At 37.6% G+C, this 19,437-nt stretch overlaps 1 protein-coding gene across 1 annotated transcript in view; it reads left to right on the top strand.

Annotated features, from left to right (window-relative positions):
* Positions 1-19,437, top strand: part of GUCY1A2 (guanylate cyclase 1 soluble subunit alpha 2) — a 431,015-nt gene that overhangs the window by 268,056 nt on the left and 143,522 nt on the right. Inside the window, exon 5 of the mRNA XM_061125587.1 lies at positions 17,605-18,090. Within this exon, the coding sequence (XP_060981570.1) occupies positions 17,605-18,090 (486 nt within the window). The remainder of the gene's footprint in view (positions 1-17,604; positions 18,091-19,437) is intronic.

Consider the following 19,437-nt stretch of genomic DNA (forward strand, 5'->3'; position numbering starts at 1 on the left):
CCTGGTGGCTCAGTGGTAAGGAATCTGCCTGCCCTGCAGGACTCAGGTTCTACCCCTGGATTGGGAAGATGCCCTGGAGAAGGAAATGGCTACCCACTCCAGTTTTCTTGCCTGGGAAATCCCATGGACAGAAGAGCCTGGTGGGCTACAGGTCACAAAGAGTTGCAAATGACTTAGCAACTAAACAACAAATATTACAATAAGGTGGAATTTTCAGTAAAGGACCAAGCATTCAAATAAGCATCTTTCTTAGGAATTTCCTTGGCAGACGACACATTTTTTTTCCCCTAATGGTGCTATTATGAAAGCATTTCATAAGTTAGGAAAATTTTCAGCTATTATGTCTTCAAATATATTCTCTTCCCCTTTCTCTCTTCTTCTGGGACCCTTATAATGTTAGTACATTTGGCATTGTCTTAGAGATTTCTTAAACTGTCCTCATTTTTTAAATTCTATTTTTATTCTTTTCTATTTAACTTCAGTGATTTCCATTACTCTGTTTTCTAACTCACTGAGCTATTTCTCTTCTATTTATTTTTTTTTTATTTCAATTACTGTATTTTTCATCTTTGGTTTTTCCTTTATTTTCTAACTTTCTATTAAAAGTTTTCTCATTTTATTCAATCTTCTCCTGAGTTCTTTGAACATCTTGACGTTTATTACCTTAGACTCTTTATAGGGTAGATCACTATCTTCACTTCAGTTAGTTCGTCTTCTGGGGTTTTATCTTGTTCCTTCATTGGGAACCTATTTACCTGTTACCTTATTTTGACTAATTTGCTGTTTTATATTATATATTTGCTACATTGGTTATGTTTCTTACAACATCACTTCCTTGGAGATTGGGATGGGGAACACATGTAAATCCACAGCTGATTCATGTCAATGTATGGCAAAAACCACTACAATGTTGTAAAGTAACTAGCTTCCAATGAATAAAAATAAATGGGAAAAAAAAGTGGCTTGTTGCAGATTTTCTGTGCATCTTAGCAGCACGCTCTTCTCTGGTCATGAGGGCTGCATGCTTTAGGAGCACCCTATGGTTCCCATGTAGCCCATACGAGTCCTGCCACTGTGTGGGGCTCACCACCGTGGGTGGGAGGGTAGGTGTTGCTGATCTCTGCCCTGGTAGATTGCCAGCTCCTGCCTCGTGTGTAGCGAGCTGGACAGTGGTAGGAGGGGCAGCTCATAAGGTGGATGGCAGCATCTTCCTGAATGGTCCTGGGACTAGGGCTGGCCACTGCCGACTGGATCAATTCTGAGGTGGATGGTTGTGGCGCCTGGAGTCCTGGATCTACTGTCAGGCTGCTGGTGGGAATTTTGGCTCTTGACACAGATTGCTACAGTTTCTGGGTTGTCCCAAAGCTCGTGTCAGGTCACTGGTGAGTGGTGCTGAATCTTGGGGCCATTGGCTGAAAGGTCCAAGGTGTCTCAGATCTGGTATTGGCCTGCTGATGGGTTGGGCCATGGCCTGGAATGGGAGTCATATTCTAGGGCTGTTGTTGGCCTGGTTGTGATCAGGGATAAGTCCCAAGGGATCTTGGGCATAGTGCTGTATCACTGGTTTGTAGATCCATATCACTTGGTTTCTGTCTACAGGGCCCTGGAAGTTGCAGAGCTGATGTCAGCTCTCTTATATGTGGGGCTGGTTCCTGACACAGCTGGCTGTGGGTTCTGTGGTTTCCTGAAGTTTGTGCCAGTCCACTGGCATGTAAGACTGGATCCCTGTGTGGCTGCCTGAGGTTCTTTAGATGTCCCAGACTTGGTATTGATCTATTTGGTGGGGTCATAGCCCAAGTGGTCTCAAGGCTGGTGCCAGCCCACTGGTGGATGAGGCCATGTTCTTAGGCTAGTCCTGGCTCTCTGTTGCAGGTAACTAGGTCCTGGGGACCTCTGGTTGCAGGCCTCTGGGCATTCTGGAGTTGGTGTGTTGGACTGCTGCTGGGCAAGACCAGGGCCATTAGGGCTCTTGGGCTGGTGCCTACAGATGGGTGTGTGGAGTCTCTGCCTGCAGGGCCCTGGGGTCCTCAACCTATTCCTCGTGGCCTGGTGTGCAGGACTGTATCCTGGGCCCTCTGGGGAACAAGGCTGTGTCTCAAGGAAGCTGGAGGCTCAGGGGTCTTCACGTAGCTGACCTGCTATTGAGCAGTGCTGTTTCCCCATCAGCCAGCTGCTTGATCTGCAGTGTCCCAGTTACCAGGGCAGACACGTTGATGGGTAGGGGTAGGCTCCAGGGATAATAAGCTAGCGGGATGCTTACAAAATGATGGTTTCCAGCACCAGTGACTTTACGGTAAACAAGATCCCAAAACTAGCTGCCCCCAATGTCTATGTCCTTAGGGTATAAGGTACAGTCACCTCCTGACTCTCTGAGACACTCTCCAAGATCAGCAGGTGGATATGATCCTGGCTGTCATTAAATTACTGCTTCTACCCTAGGTCCCAGAGTGTGTGAGATTTTGTGTGTGTCCTTTAAGAGTGGAGCGTCTGTTTTCCATAGTCCTCTGGTGCTCCTGAAAGTAACTGACACTCACCTTCAAAGCCAAACTTGCTCAGGGCTCATCTTTCCAGTGTGAGACTCCTGGTCTGGGACTCAGAAACCTTGCTCCTTGGGGAGAACCTCTGCATTTGTAATTATTCTCCCATTTGTGGATTGCCTACCTCCCATTTGTGGGCCAGGAAGAAGTCAAGGATGCCCATTCTTGGCACTTCTATTTAACATATTTTTGGAATTCCTAGCCACAGCAATCAGACAGGAAGACAAAATATAAGGTATCCAAATGGAAAGGGAAGAGATAAAATTGTCACTATTCCAGATAATACAATACTTTACATGAAAGCCCTAAAATCTCCATCTCAAAATTATTAGAACTGATAAGTGAATTCTGCAAAGTTGCAGGATACAAGATTCTATACAGGAATCTGTTGCATTTCTATATACTAATAATGATCAGTCAGACAGAAAATAAAAAAAGAAATCCTGTTTAAAATCACATAAAGAAATTAACTTGACTAAGGAAGTGAAAGACCTATACTCTGAAAACTATGAAACACTGATGACAGAAACTGAAGATGATACACCAGATTGGAAAGTGGAGTGTTATAGCCCCCTACTATTGTCATGTTTCTCTCAGTTTTTTCTTTCTTGTCTGGTAATGTTTGCCTTATATATTTAGGTTCTGTATTTGGGTGCCTTTATATTGACAATTGTTATATCTTCTTCATGGATTGATTCCTGGATTGTTAGATAGTGTCCTTCATTGTCTCTTGTAATAGTCTTTATTTTAAAGTTTATTTTGTCTGGTATACATATTGCTGTCTTGGCTTTCATAGGTTTCCATTTGCATGGAATACCTTTCTCCATCCATCCCCTCACTTTCAGTTTGTATGTGCCTCTAAATCTGAAGTGACTCTCTTCAAGGCAGCATATATGTGGGTCATTTTTTTAATCCATTCAGCCATTCTCTGTCTTTTGGAGACATGGTTGGAGCATTTAGTTGGCTTACCTTTAAAGTAACTATCAATATGTATGTTCTTATTGTCATTTTATTAATAGTTTTGGATTTGTTTTTGTAGGTTTTTTTCCCCTTTTCTTCTTTTGTTCTGTTCTCTTCTGATTTGTTGACTATCTATACTGTCAGGTTTGGATTTTTTTTTTTTTTGAAGGTGTATCTATTATACAGTTTTGGTTTGCAGCTGAAATGAGGTCTCTGTATAACAATCTATATATAAACATGATTAAGTTACTGTTCTGTTAATTTCAAATGCATTTTAAAAACCTTGCATTAATGTTGTCCTCTCCTTACAATTGCTGTTTTTGATGACTTTGATAGTTTAGACAATTTAAAATTATATTTTGCACACAATTGTTTTGAATATGCCTTAACTACTTATTGTGGCTATAAATGATTTTACACTTTTGTCTTTTTTCATTTTCTACTCACTTTGTGTGTGGATGACTTCCTGTCTTTACTGTATGTTTTCCTTTACCAGTGAGCTTTTTCATCTCACATTTTCTTGTCTCTATTTACAGACTTTTTCATCTGGAAATTTTTGTTTTTAGTTTGTTATAAAGCTTGTTTGCTGGTGCTGAACTCTGGGACCCCTATAATGTGAATGTGGGTTAGATGTTGTCCTGCAGGTCTCTTAAACTGCTCTCCTTTCTTTTCATACTCTTTTTTCCTTTTTCTTTTCAGCAGCAGTGATTGTCACTACTTTTCTTCCACTCACTGTTCTGTTCCTCTGTATCATTTAGTCTAATTTTGATTCCTTCTTGTATTTTTCATTTTAGTTTCATCTGTTGTTTTTTTTTTTTTTCCTAACTCTGTTAAATCTAACTTCTCACTGTGTGCATCCATTCTTCTCCCAAGTTCTTTGATCATCTTTATGATCATTACTCTGAACACTTGCTCAGATAGGTTGTCTCTCTTGACTTCACTTACTTTTTCTCCTGGGGCTTGATCTTGTTCCTTCATCTGATACTCTCTCTTCTGCTTCTTTTTTGTTGTTGTTAATAAGTTGCCATTTGTATATTTATGTATGTGGTACATTGGTACCTTTCCCAACCTTGCAAACACAGCCTTCAGTAGGAGACGTCCTGTATTTCCCAACAGTGTACCCCCTTCTTGTCACCAAGTTATATGCTCTAGGGATTCCCCTTGAGAGGACTGTGTGTCCTTCTGTTGTGGCAGGCTGAATATTTGGAGTCTAGTAGTCTTCGGGCTCCTAGCCCAGTGAGTTGCCAGGTCCTGCCTTGTGTGGACGCTGCTGGACGTTGTTTAACGGGGCCTTGCCATGAGGTGCCTGGCTGTAGAACCCTGTGGAGCCCCAAGGCTGGTGCTAACTCCCTGTTGAGCTGAGTCAGGGTCTTGAAGATTCTGTGGTTGTTGCTCATCCACTGTCAGGCGAAACCAGGTCCTGGAACTAGTGTTGGACTACTGGCAGGCAGAACTGGTCTCTGGAGTCAGGGATCACAGAGCTCATTTTAGATTGGTGGTGGTGGTGAGTGATGGTTCCTGACAATTTGGTATTTGCTCCATGGTGTTCTGAAGTTTTCACTGGCCTGCTAGTGCACTGGGCCCTTGTCTAGCTGGTCCCAGGGTTGGGTCTGTCCTGCTGTGAGTGGGCTGGTTTCTCAGGTTGTGAGATCATAGTTTTGTTGCATCTTACATCTGCTCTTTGGTTAGTGAGACTGGTCTAGTGGCTAATACAAGATTCTAGGAGGGAAGTGCCAGTGCCTGCCGACTGGTGGGTGGGACTTGGTCTTGATCCTCTGGTGGTCAGGGTCATATCTAGGGGCATGTCTGTAGGTAGTTATAGGGTCAGGAAATCTTTAGGAACCTTTCTGCTGATGAGTGGGACTGTGTCCCTGACCAATTAGTTGTTTGACCTAAGGCATCCCAGCAGTTGCCTACAGGGCAGCTGGGTTTTCAGCATGGCCAGGTCGGGGCACTAATGAGTCACAATGGCAGCTACCGGTAGTAGTGTTCATATGGTAGAATGTTCACAAATATGTTTTCTACCAGTGTCTAATGTCCCCTGGATGAGCCACAGCCTCCCCCACCATTTCTCTGGGAGACATTCCAAGTCCAGAAGCTCTATCTGGTCCAAGTTCCTATTAAATTATTGCTTTTGCCCAAAGTCCCAGTGTGCATGAGATTTTGTATATATCTTTTAAGAGTGAAGTCTCTATTTCTCTCAGTCCTTTGGGACTCTCAAAATTAAGCTGCACTGAAATTCAAAGCCAAATGCTCTGGGAATCATCCCCCTGGTGCAGGACACATTGTCCAAGGGTGTCTAATGTGGGGCTCAGAATTTTCATTCATGTGAGAAAACCTGTGCAATATAATCATTCTCCAACTTGTGTGTCGCCCACCTTGGGGTATGGCCTTTGATTATATCTCAAGTCCACCCCTCCTATTCATCTCATTGTGGTTCTTTCTTTATGTCTTTAGTTTTAAAAGATTTTTTCTCACAGCTTCCAATCATTTTGACTGATGATTGTTTTGAAGATAATAGTGATTTTGGTGTGTTCATGAGAGGAGATGAACCAGGGTCTTTCTACTCTACCACCTTGGCCACTTTCTGACTAATGTCCTCATAAAATGTGAACATTTGTTCACAGAGACAGACATGTACATAGAGAGAGCACCATGTGAATGTTATGCTAATGCTGCCACAGCCAAAAGTTAGGAGAGGTAAGGCCCCGGCCCCACCAACTCTTTGATCTTGGGCTTCTAGTTTCCAGAACTAAGACAATAAACCTCTGTTGTTCAAACCACTCATTCTGTGTTAATTTATTACGTTAGCCCTAGAAAACTAATACAGTCTGTATTCATTGTCATTAAAGCTTAAATTTTCTGTAGGGCAATAGTAGATGATGAGTTATAGAGTTCTAAAACTACTTATAGCAACTGAAAGCCAGGCAATTTTAATTAAACTTATACTTGTTTATTATATATTGTTGACTGTTCTGAGTACTTTGTAAATGTTTATCAATGTGTATTTTAATAACAATATTATTAGGTAGATTTAATTACTATTTCCATTTTAAAAGTGTGGAGTCAGTTTGGTCATGCCATTTATTTCTGAAAGCACGAAAACATTTACGCAAACATTATATAACAGTGCAGAGATTCTTAGGTCTGATATAGAAGAATTTCCTGAAGGTTTCCCATAACACATGTACTCATTACAATTTTTAGAAGTCCCTTTTATGGTGAGAGTGAAATATGCAGGAAAATATGTAGGGTATACATACCTAAGGTGAGAACACCCATGTTATAGTCCCATCTCTATGTTTCCTTAGCTATAGACCTTGGACACATCACTTAACTTTTTTTCAATTTCCATTCTTACACTTAAACAAGCTGGGTTACTATATAATTAAATCAGGTATATTTAAATTTAAAAATAAACATCAAAAAGGAATAAATAACTTACACTGAAGATTTTCAGTTTTGGGAGGAATATCTCCTTAATATCTCCCCCTAAATAAATGTATTAACTTCTACAGTGTTTGTGAACATTTGTATCTAAGAAGCCGTTTAAATAATTTATAGTATACTTAAAAATGACTTATACTTTTTAAGTTTTGACATCATGTTACTGTAATATAAAATGTGCATGTAATTTTGCTTCAATAGGATAAAAAAACATATGAAGTTACAATTCATGCTGATTCAAGTTGGATAAGCATAAAACCAACCAGTCCTTTAAGCAAAGATTTGGATTCATACTTAAAAGATTCAACTATGTGTTGATCTCAGGACCAATCCTTAATTCACTGGTCTCATAGAATTGTAAATGGGAATGATGGTGACTGTAATTGGGTTGAATGGGAAAGAATCATGGTGGATTCTTTTCACCAAGATCCTAGCATGAAGTAGGTGTAAGCCTAGACCACATGGCAAATGTGTGACGGAGATGGCTGAAACTGATCTTTTACCAGGACCTGGTATATTAGTCAAGATTAATAATGCTAACTGCTATAAGAATCTTCAAATCCAAGTCCATTAACTATGTAAAAATTTATTTCTTACTCACATCATAGATCTGGGGCAGGTTAGGTGTCTTCTGAGCAGTCTTGCTGCAAAAGAGACTTTGGAACCCAGGGTCCTTCTTCCGCTTCCCCCATCTTTGACATGTGGCTCTCATGGTAATAGAGGAAAGAGTAGAGAGGACTGGAGAATTATAAGGAGTAGGTTCACATTCCAGTTATCACAATTCAGATGCATGGCCTTGACCTCACTAGACCCTGGTCATCCCCACTTTGCTCTCTTTTGTAATCATACTGGTCCTTCATAAATGCCCCAAATATGCTATGCTTTTCTTTCTCTCTGGGAATTTGAATTTTCCTTTACTCATCTTGGAATACTTCCCTTGTCATATTCCAAAAGCTATTACATTTTCCACTATTATAGGCAGCTTCCAGGGCATGTTTCTTCAGCTAAATGCTATTGTCTTGACAAGGAATGCACATTGTTCATGTGCATGGGGAAGTTTACAAGACAAATTCTGATAATGCATGTCTGAGACATTTTGTCAGTTCAAAGTCAACCTTCATTGTGTTATTTTAATTACTGTAGCATTATGTATGGTTTGTGAAACTTTTTTCTTACCTGACAGATCATAAACCATTTCAGTAGAAATGCATTTATAAGCATGAAAGTTGCTTATAGCTTTTCACTGTTACTGAAAATAATTTGAAAACCATGCCTATGTAATATAGCTTCATAAATTATAACTATGATTTCTCTAACATAATTGCATTATTATTATTTCCTATTTGTAATATCTCTCTGGCACCAACCAAATCATCATTATCTTATTTCATAATGATTAATAACAGTAACAATAATAACTGAGAGAAATTGAATGAATGCTTATGTGAGTATTAGGCTAATATTTTATATATATTATTTCATTTAAACTTTATCCTAATGCTGTTCTATAAAATTGCCTTTATTCCATCATTACATTCCATCATTGCAGATGATGTTACTAGATCTCTGAGAAGCCATGTGATCCACCTATGGTGACTCAGCCAGCGAGTGGTGAAACTAGGCTTTAAACTCTGAACATTTTTAGTTTCAAAAGCTCTCACTGCTTTCAGCTCTTTACACTGTGTATGAAAAGAACACTGGGTCAGGCAGTTCAAGGCTCTCTAACTTAACTGTGTGATCTCTGGCCACTCACTCAACCTTCCCTGGTCTTAGCTACTTCAATTATAGCAACTATGTGTGCAGCATACACTGTCAAGAAGACAAAATGCAGCAATGTCTATGGAAGCATTTTGAAAATGCTATGTGTTATAAAACTAAGGGACAATTAAGAGATATTATTGGGTTCCAAATAGGATTTGTCAAGCAGACCTTTGGCAAACATTTATGGGAGACTCAAATACCCAAATTGTATAACAAAATTACATAATTCCTCTCATAAAATGTAGTACCATGCCAATGAAAAAATGTAATTGATCCTTTTACATCTTTTTTTTTTTATCCCTTTTACATCTTAAATGTGTCCACAGATATGAAGGAAAGTGATTTATAAATTTGTTAAAACAAAACTGTCTATAACATTTGTTGAAACAGTTTTGTGATTTACCTTTGATTAATATATTCATAGGGAATTTGGTGGTCTTGTTCCTGTCCAAGCTTTAAGTCATCTCTGAACTTCGTATTTCACTCTTTGTTTTATCCAAAACATTCTTTCTGACAGTCTACACTGTGGCTGTGTATATCAAGAGGTCTGGTTCAAGTCCTTACCCTTTACCAACTTGGCTTGTTATTCCATACAATCTGTCTCTTATTTCCATCCCTTATTTTCTTTATTTATACTTCATTTACAATTAGATTGTGTAAGATGACATTTGAGACAATAATTCCTGTCTAGTGAAATTTCAGGATCATATGTACTTATTTTCAAAAAAAATCAGTTTCTGAGTTCAACAACAAGGGGTTCTGGTTTAGGAGGCTTGAGGTAGTTTCAAAATCCACCGTAAGGTCACCTAATACTTGTCAAAGGCTCATTTGTGCCAGATATCATACTCAACATGGTAAACAGGCCTGTATGTAATTATTTCATTACAATTATTTGAGGTAAATACTACTATCATTTACATTATGACCTGTTCTAAGTTTTTAACTGCCTACTCCTTGCTTACAGTCTCTTGGTGCTAATCTTTCTATGTTCAGTTCAGTCATTCAGTAGTGTCCAACTCTGCAGCCCCATGGACTACAGCTTGCCAGGCTTCCCAATCTATCGCCAACTCCCAGAGCTTGCTCAAACTCATGTGTATCCAGTCAGTGATGCCATTCAACCAGCTCATCTTCTGTTGCCCCCTTCTCCTCCTGCCTTCAATCTTTCTCAGCATCAGAGTCTTTTCTAATGAGTCAGCTCTTTACATCAGCTGGCCTAAGTATTGGAGCTTCAGCATCAGTCCTTCCAATGAATATTCAGGGCTGATTTCCTTTAGAATTGAGTGGTTTGATATCTTTCTTGTCCAAGGGACTCTCAGGAATCTTCTCAGCACCGCAGATTCAAAAGCATCAATTCTTTGGCACTCAGCCTTCTTTATGGTCCAACTCTCACATCCATACATGACTACTGGAAAAACCATAGCTTTGACTATATGGACCTTTCTCAACAAAGTAATGTCTCTGCTTTTTAATATGTTGTCTAGGTTTGTCATAGCTTTGCTTTTAATTTAAAAGGAGCAAGTGTCTTTTAATTTCATGGCTGCAGTCACAATCTGCAGTGATTTTGGAGTCCAGGAAAATAAAGTCTGTCACTGTTTCCATGGTTTCCCCATCTATTTGCCATGAAGTGATGGGACCAGATGCCATGATCTTTGTTTTTTGAATGTTGAGTTTTAAGTCAACTTTTTCACTCTCCTCTTTGGCTTTCATCAAGAGGCTCTTTAGTTCCTCTTCACTTTCTGCCATAACAGTGGTGTCATCTGCATATCTGAAGTTATTGATATTTCTCCCAGCAATCTTGATTTCAGCTTGTGCTTCACCAGCCCGGCATTTTGCATGATGTACTCCGCATAAGTTAAATAAGCAGGGTGACAATATACAGCCTTGATGTACTCCTTTCCCAATTTGGAATCAGTCCATTGTTCCATGACCAGTTCTAACTGTTGTCTCCTGCCCTGCATACAGATTTCTCAGGAGGCAGATAAGGTGGTCTGGTAGTACTATCTCTTGAAGAATTTTCCACAATTTGTTGTGATCCACACAGTCAAAGGCTTTAGCATAGTCAATAAAGCAGAAATAGATGTTCTTCTGGAACTCTCTTGCTTTTTTGATGATCCAACAGATGTTGGCAGTTGGATCTCTGGTTCCGCTGCCTCTTCTAAATCCAGTTTGAACATCTGGAAGTTCACAGTTCATGTACTGTTGAAGCCTGGCTTGGAGAATTTTGAGCATTATTTTACTAGCATGTGAGATGAGTGCAATTGTGCAGTAGTTTGAGCATTCTTTGGGATTGGAATGAAAACTGACCTTTTCCAATCCTGTGGCCACTGCTGAGTTTTCCAAATTTGCTGGTATATTTAGCGCAGCACTTTCACAGCATCATCTTTTATGATTTGAAATAGCTCACCTGGAATTCCGTCACCTCCGTCACCTCCACTACACCTTTGTTTGTATTGATGCTTCCGCAGGCCCACTTGACTTTGCATTCCAGGATGTCTGGCTCTAGGTGAGTGATCACACCATTGTTGTTATCTGGGTCATTAAGAATTTTTTGGATAGTTCTTCTGTGTATTCTTGCCACCTCTTCTTAATATCTTCTGCTTCTGTTAGGTCCATGCCATTTCTGCCCTTTGTCTTTCTCTGTAATTGTGTCTTTACTTGTAAATAAATAGCTGCTGTATATTCTGAAGCTGACATTCCTGTCACTCAGTTTTTTGTCATCTAAATCTTGTGTTCATTATTTGCTTTTGTTCATCACTTGAGCTTAATCATATCAAGAGTCTTGAGAGCCTAAGATGGGGAAATTTTAGGTGCCAGTTGACTGAAGACCTCTCTAATTCTCTCTGAGGATGGATCTTCAAGTCAAGAATCTCTGACTAGGCTCTCTAATCTTACAAATGTTCCAAGTCTCAGAATTCCAATAAAAGTGTCCTTTCCACATGACTCTCAGGACAACCTGGTTTCTCTCTGCTCCTGTTGGGGGTTCAAATCAAGGTTTTACTTTTTGTTTGTTTGCCTTGTTTTAATTTGTTTGTTCCTTTTGCTAGTGTGTATATATGGGATGTACTTGGAAACCTCTGCCTCTTAAGAAATGACTCATAAGTATTTTTTAAAATAAGTATCTAATTGTTCTACAGCAAGAGGGTCCCACAGCCCTCCATAACGTGTTATTTCTTTTTTTTTTAACATATATATATAATATATATATCTTCCCCTTTTTAATATATATATTATATATCTTATATATATACATATTATAATATATATACATCTTCCCCTTTGTTATATATATCTTCCCCTTTTATATATATATATATATTATATAATATATATATATATTTATCTCTTCCCCCCCTTTTTTTTTTTGAAAGATAAAATTTTATTCTTCATATATTGTGCTATCATCCAGCAGATGACAAGAAGACATAAAGCTTAAATTTATTCCACAACTGAGGGCTTTCCCCCTTAAAATCCATAACCCTCTCTTATTTTTTATTTATTTTTTCTTTTCATTTTCATTTCTTTTTTTTTTTTTTTTTCTTTTTTTTTATTAGTTGGAGGCTAATTACTTCACAACATTTCAGTGGGTTTTGTCATACATTGATATGAATCAGCCATGGATTTACACGTATTCCCCATCCCGATCCCCGCTCCCACCTCCCTCTCCACCCGATTCCTCTGGGTCTTCCCAGTGCACCAGGCCCGAGCACTTGTCTCATGCATCCCACCTGGGCTGGTGATCTGTTTCACCATAGATAATATACATGCTATTCTTTTGAAATATCCCACCCTCACATTCTCCCACAGGGTTCAAAAGTCTGTTCTGTATTTCTGTGTCTCTTTTTCTGTTTTGCATATAGGGTTATCGTTACCATCTTTCTAAATTCCATATACATGTGTTAGTATGCTGTAATGTTCTTTATCTTTCTGGCTTACTTCACTCTGTATAAGGGGCTCCAGCTTCATCCATCTCATTAGGACTGGTTCAAATGAATTCTTTTTAATGGCTGAGTAATATTCCATGGTGTATATGTACCACAGCTTCTATATCCATTCATCTGCTGATGGGCATCTAGGTTGCTTCCATGTCCTGGCTATTATAAACAGTGCTGCAATGAACATTGGGGTGCACGTGTCTCTTTCAGGTCTGGTTTCCTCAGTGTGTATGCCCAGAAGTGGGATTGCTGGGTCATATGGCAGTTCTATTTCCAGTTTTTTAAGAAATCTCCACACTGTTTTCCATAGCGGCTGTACTAGTTTGTATTCCCACCAACAGTGTAAGAGGGTTCCCTTTTCTCCACACCCTCTCCAGCATTTATTGCTTGTAGACTTTTGGATAGCAGCCATCCTGACTGGCATGTAATGGTACCTCATTGTGGTTTTGATTTGCATTTCTCTAATAATGAGTGATGTTGAGCATCTTTTCATGTGTTTGTTAGCCATCTGTATGTCTTCTTTGGAGAAATGTCTGTTTAGTTCTTTGGCCCATTTTTTGATTGGGTCATTTATTTTTCTGAAATTGAGCTGCAGGAGTTGCTTGTATATTTTTGAGATTAATCCTTTGTCTGTTTCTTCATTTGCTATTATTTTCTCCCAATCTGAGGGCTGTCTTTTCACCTTACTTATAGTTTCCTTTGTAGTGCAAAAGCTTTTAAGTTTCATTGGGTCCCATTTGTTTATTTTAGCTTTTATTTCCAATATTCTGGGAGGTGGGTCATAGAGGATCTTGCTGTGATTTATGTCGGAGAGTGTTTTGCCTATGTTCTCCTCTAGGAGTTTTATAGTTTCTGGTCTTACATTTAGATCTTTAATCCATTTTGAGTTTATTTTTGTGTATGGTGTTAGAAAGTGTTCTAGTTTCATTCTTTTACAAGTGGTTGACCAGTTTTCCCAGCACCACTTGTTAAAGAGGTTGTCTTTTTTCCATTGTATATCCTTGCCTCCTTTGTCAAAGATAAGGTGTCCATAGGTTCGTGGATTTATCTCTGGGCTTTCTATTCTGTTCCATTGATCTAGATTTCTGTCTTTGTGCCAGTACCATACTGTCTTGATGACTGTGGCTTTGTAGTAGAGTCTGAAGTCAGGCAGGTTGATTCCTCCAGTTCCATTCTTCTTTCTCAAGATTACTTTGGCTATTCGAGGTTTTTTGTATTTCCATACAAATTGTGAAATTCTTTGGTCTAGTTCTGTGAAAAATACCGTTGGTAGCTTGATAGGGATTGCATTGAATCTATAGACTGCTTTGGGTAGAATAGCCATTTTGACAATATTGATTCTTCCAATCCATGAACACGGTATGTTTCTCCATCTGTTTGTGTCCTCTTTGATTTCTTTCATCAGTGTTTTATAGTTTTCTATGTATAGGTCTTTTGTTTCTTTAGGTAGATATACTCCTAAGTATTTTATTCTTTTTGTTGCAATGGTGAATGGTATTGTTTCCTTAATTTCTCTGTCTGTTTTTTCATTATTAGTATATAGGAATGCAAGGGATTTCTGTGTGTTAATTTTATATCCTGCAACTTTACTATATTCATTGATTAGCTCTAGTAATTTTCTGGTAGAGTCTTTAGGGTTTTCTATGTAGAGGATCATGTCATCTGCAAACAGTGAGAGTTTCACTTCTTCTTTTCCTATCTGGATTCCTTTTACTTCTTTTTCTGCTCTGATTGCTGTGGCCAAAACTTCCAACACTACGTTGAATAGTAGTGGTGAGAGTGGGCACCCTTGTCTTGTTCCTGATTTCAGGGGAAATGCTTTCAATTTTTCACCATTGAGGGTGATGCTTGCTGTGGGTTTGTCATACATAATCTCTTCCCCTTTGTTAGAATATATGCTCCAAGAGGGCAGAGACCATAACTGTCTTAACCTCAACTCCATCTTTAGAACTGAGTAAAGTTCTTATACTTAATATTTTCTTAAACTTTCTATGGCATTGTTAAAAGAAAAAAACATGTGATCCAAGTATTAAATAGCTTCTTGCTCACAAACAAATGAGAGATAATACTTTTACCAAATGATGAATCAAATATTGGAGTCACAAATTTTATTTCAGAGCTATGCTGTTTAGTCCATTAGCCAGGTGTGGCTATAGGTATTTTAATTTAAATTAATGAAAATCAAATACAATTTAAAATGTCATTCTTTAATCCCACTAACCATATTTTCCATTGTTACAGATATATCTATTGGGAACAATCCTCTGTGTAAAATTTTCAATCCTCTATATAAAAACTAGATTCTGCAGCTCTTCATAGAAAGTTCCTTCTCTACTCTAATCTCCTTAATTCTGCTTATTCAACTGCCAGGATTCACAGCATTGAATAGGGTTTTACCAGCTTTACCATCCAAGCCACCAGTGAAGTCCTAATATATTTTTAAAACCATCATAATATTATAAAGTAATTATACTTCAATTAAAATAAATTAATTAATTTTAAAAAGAAATTATTTTATTCTGTCAGAAATTTCAAAAAAATGAATTATGCCATATAAATATCAGGAATATATTTATGGGTTTTTTGAGATGGAATATAACATATCCCATTTAGCTTCTTTGTAAGTTAAAGAAAAAAATATTTTTTACATATGGCAAATAATATATAATATTATTTATGCCTATATACATATACTGATTTATATTTTAAACAAAAAGAGGTGGAAGCAAAAGCAGAAAAGAAAAAGGTCAATTTATAATAGGAAATGTAAAGGTTAATACATAGGGAAAAAAAGAAACAAAAATGAAGAACCAACAAGGAAATGAAGTGACCAGTGATGACAAGGAAAGCCAGGCAAGCAGGAGAGATAAAGAGTAAATGAAGATAGGATGTTGAAAAAGAAAACAAAAGAGTAAGTCCAAAGAACAAAGGAAAGAGGGAGAAAAAAGCAAGATGTAGAAGAAAAAGAATTAGAAAGAAATGTGAGGAGAAAGAGACCAGATGGAGGTCTAACTATATGAGCATCAGAGGTTTGCTTTTACCTTAAATCTTAAGAAAAAAAAATGATTGTACTAATTTTCAAGCTATGAGGTTGTACATTTCATTTATCTTCTTTATTGGACTTCTATTAGTATAACAAATATGTATCATTAACAACCCCCCCCCCAAAAAGCATACCCAGCATATATGAAATAATCTGGAAATACTTTTCAGGACAATTGCTTTCCTTGTATTCAAACAATAGCCTGAAGTCTTTTGATAGCCCATCTTAAATAGGAAATTGAAGTGTTTCTTCATTTTATTCTATGGGCTATATTGTTGTGTCTCTCATTTCCATAGTGTGATATCTTTTAAAAGGGGAACCTTGTAATATCCTTTTATGGTTATCAGCCAGGGCAGTGCTGATAAATAGAAAACACTCAATAAACACTTCAATGAATAAATTATGTATAAAATGATGAAATACTAAACATTAGCAGACTTTGTATATAAAATGAACATTTTGTTTCATAAAATTTATGATATGAAGCAAGGATTCATTTTTTCCTTAGATAGACTCGATCTTGGTAAATGGTGCAGGGGGGAAAAAAGTAAAGTATTTTCAGGCTTAGAAGTCAAAATCTCTGTAGTTTTACCCCATGTTTGTTCTATGCCTCCAATTTCATCAACTAACCTAACTACTTCATGCTATGAAGATAAAAAAATAAATAAATTTATTGAGCACATTCCGTGTAGTTGTAGAAAGTGACATAAATAAAACTGATACACAATCTCAGTTGGTCAATTTGCAGGCAGTCTTCTTCAGGGCTTCCCAGGTGGCACTTGTGGTAAAGAACCTACCTGCCAGTGCAGGAGACATGAGACATCAGTTTGATCCCTGGGTCTGGAAGATCCCCTGGAGGAGGAAGTGGCAACCCACTCCAGGACAGAGGACAGAGGACAGAGGAGCCTGGCAGGCTACAGTCCATGGGGTCGCAAAGAGTCAGACAAGGACTGAAGCAATTTAGCACTTAGCACTCTCTTCAGGTAATTACAACTAGCTTCCTCTTGAGATGTGCTGAAATATCCTATCTTAACCCAAGTAAGTATATTTGGACAAATATAGCCTAAGGCCACCTTCCTTTCCTGCTGGCATTCATCTGCTCTGAGTGTTCCTCAGGGCGTTAAGCTAAGATAGCATGAGCCAGTGTTCATGAAGTTTTTCATTAAACATCAATTCTCCAAATTCTCCAAAAAGCACAGAAGGGAGGGATAGATTTAAATTACTATATATTCAAATTTTTTATCTTACTAACTGGGTTTCTTTAATACTATCCTGACTTGGGGGAGGGGGCTACTTTTAGCTTATATTGAATATGCTAGTTAATTGGTAGTCATTTTCTGCTAATACTTATTAATGAAATCTAGCTTAAATTTTTATTTTCAAGACCAAATGAATTGTCAACTAATCTAGTCAGTGCAAGAACCAATATACTTTAATAGGACTACAACAGTTGAAAAAAATGACTTATATAAGACTAAATTATTATTTGGATTCATCTAGTCTCTTGGACTTATTTTGAGTTTTATTTTAATGACAATTAAATCTAGTATTTTGACAGGTGGAATTATCCATTTTCTAATATTACTAAGCAGGTTGAAAGTTTTTGAACTGGTTGGTGAACCAGTTTTGTGATGCACCTGGGTACAGTTTCATTTTAAATGAAAACAGTCTTCTGTTTCAATTCTCATTGATCTCTTTTTCCATTTGATCATTGTCTTAAGAAAGTGGCCAAGTGGGAAACAATAACAAATATTTCTATTTAGAATCATAACTTACATTGGCTCCAAATCACATTTAGATTTGCCTTCATGGAGAAAGTCTGTAAGGCTGATTTTTTATTCTTCTTCTCCATCAGATAATAGATTAATTTTTGTGAACCTACTATGTGAAGCGTGCTGACTAAAATCCCATGTTAATTTTGCAGGTGATGGAAGTTAAAGGACAAATGATCCATGTCTCGGAATCAAATTCCATTTTGTTCTTGGGTTCTCCATGTGTGGACAAGTTGGATGAACTCATGGGACGAGGGCTACATCTCTCGGACATCCCCATCCATGATGCTACTCGAGATGTCATCTTGGTTGGCGAGCAGGCAAAGGCCCAGGATGGGCTGAAGAAGAGGATGGATAAACTAAAAGCAACTTTGGAAAGAACTCACCAGGCCCTGGAAGAAGAGAAAAAGAAAACAGTGGATCTTCTGTATTCCATTTTCCCTGGTGATGTAGCCCAGCAATTGTGGCAAGGGCAGCAAGTGCAGGCCAGAAAGTTTGATGATGTCACCATGCTGTTTTCAGACATCGTTGGCTTCACGGCCATATGTGCCCAGTGTACCCCCATGCAGGTCATCAGCATGCTGAATGAACTATACACAAGATTCGACCACCAGTGTGGATTTTTGGATATTTATAAGGTAATGGGGTTTGGTTATTTATATAAAATAATTTTTAGTGGTAAATTATGATCTTAATTAAATTACAAGCATACAATATTTTTTTCTATTTAAACAAGAATAAGTGATGGATAATTTTCATTTAGAAATATTCAGAATAGAAGTATTTCTGATCTTTGAGTGAATTTTTGCTATGAGTTGATTTATATATTTGTCAGAAAGGAAAAATTCTATGAAACTAGTCTTCTAAATTCATTATTATCAAAAAGATAAAATAAACTTGCCAAAATATAGGCAACTTTTAACCACATAATTCGTTTTCCTTAAAGAGTAGGATTACAATATAAACTAAAAATTTTATATTGGTAGTTAAAATGAAACAGCAATTTATGTTAAAACATGCATTGCATTATCATTATCAGTGCATTATCATTGCATTATCATTATTATTAACGAAATCAGTTAATCATTATTTTCTACTTCATTGAGAATTAATTGAGATCCTTTTCATTCTGAAAAAATGCATGTAAATGTTCTAGTTATTGTCCAAATAACCAATGATTTTTAGTAGAAACACCTTAATTTTCCAAGTTACTTGATGAAAGAGTTTTGAAAATGTGTACAGGTCACCGTCTGTTAGCCTGATTTGGTGAACTATTCATTAATTTCTTTTTCTTTATTTTTAAATGGTAGATAATTGCTCTACAATGTTATGTTGATTTCTGCCATATACCAGCATGAATCAGCCATAGTATGCATATGTTCCCTCCCTCTTTGGATCTCCCTCCCACTTCCCATTCCATCCCACCCCTCTAGGTTGTCCCAGAGCACTAGCTTCAGCTCCCTGTGTTAACAGCAACTTCTCACTAGCTCTCTATTTTTTATATAATGCAGGTATTTCAGTGCTGCTCTCTCAATGTGCCCCACCCTCTCCTTCCCGCTCTGTGTCCATGTGTTTGTTCTCTATGTTTATAGAGTCTCTATTTCTGCCCTGCAAATAGGTTCATCAGTACCATTTTTCTAGATTCCATATATATGTGTTAATATATGATATTTGTTTTTATTTTTCTGACTTACTTCACTCTGTATAAAAGGCTCTGGTTTCATCCACCTCACTAGAATTGACTCAAATTTGTTTCTTTTTATGACTAATATTCCATTGTGTGTGTGTGTGTGTATATATATATATATATATACATACTACAACTCCTTTTCCATTCATCTGTGGATGGACATCTAGGTTGCTCCCATGTTCTGGCTATTGTAAAGAGTGCTGCAGTGAACATTGGGTCATGTGTCATAATTTAAAACAATTATGGTTTTAATTTCTTATTAAAATTATAGCAGTATTTTGAGTGATTCAGCTTC

This window comes from Dama dama, chromosome 1 (genome assembly GCF_033118175.1).
Source record: "Dama dama isolate Ldn47 chromosome 1, ASM3311817v1, whole genome shotgun sequence".
Taxonomy (NCBI): domain Eukaryota; kingdom Metazoa; phylum Chordata; class Mammalia; order Artiodactyla; family Cervidae; genus Dama; species Dama dama.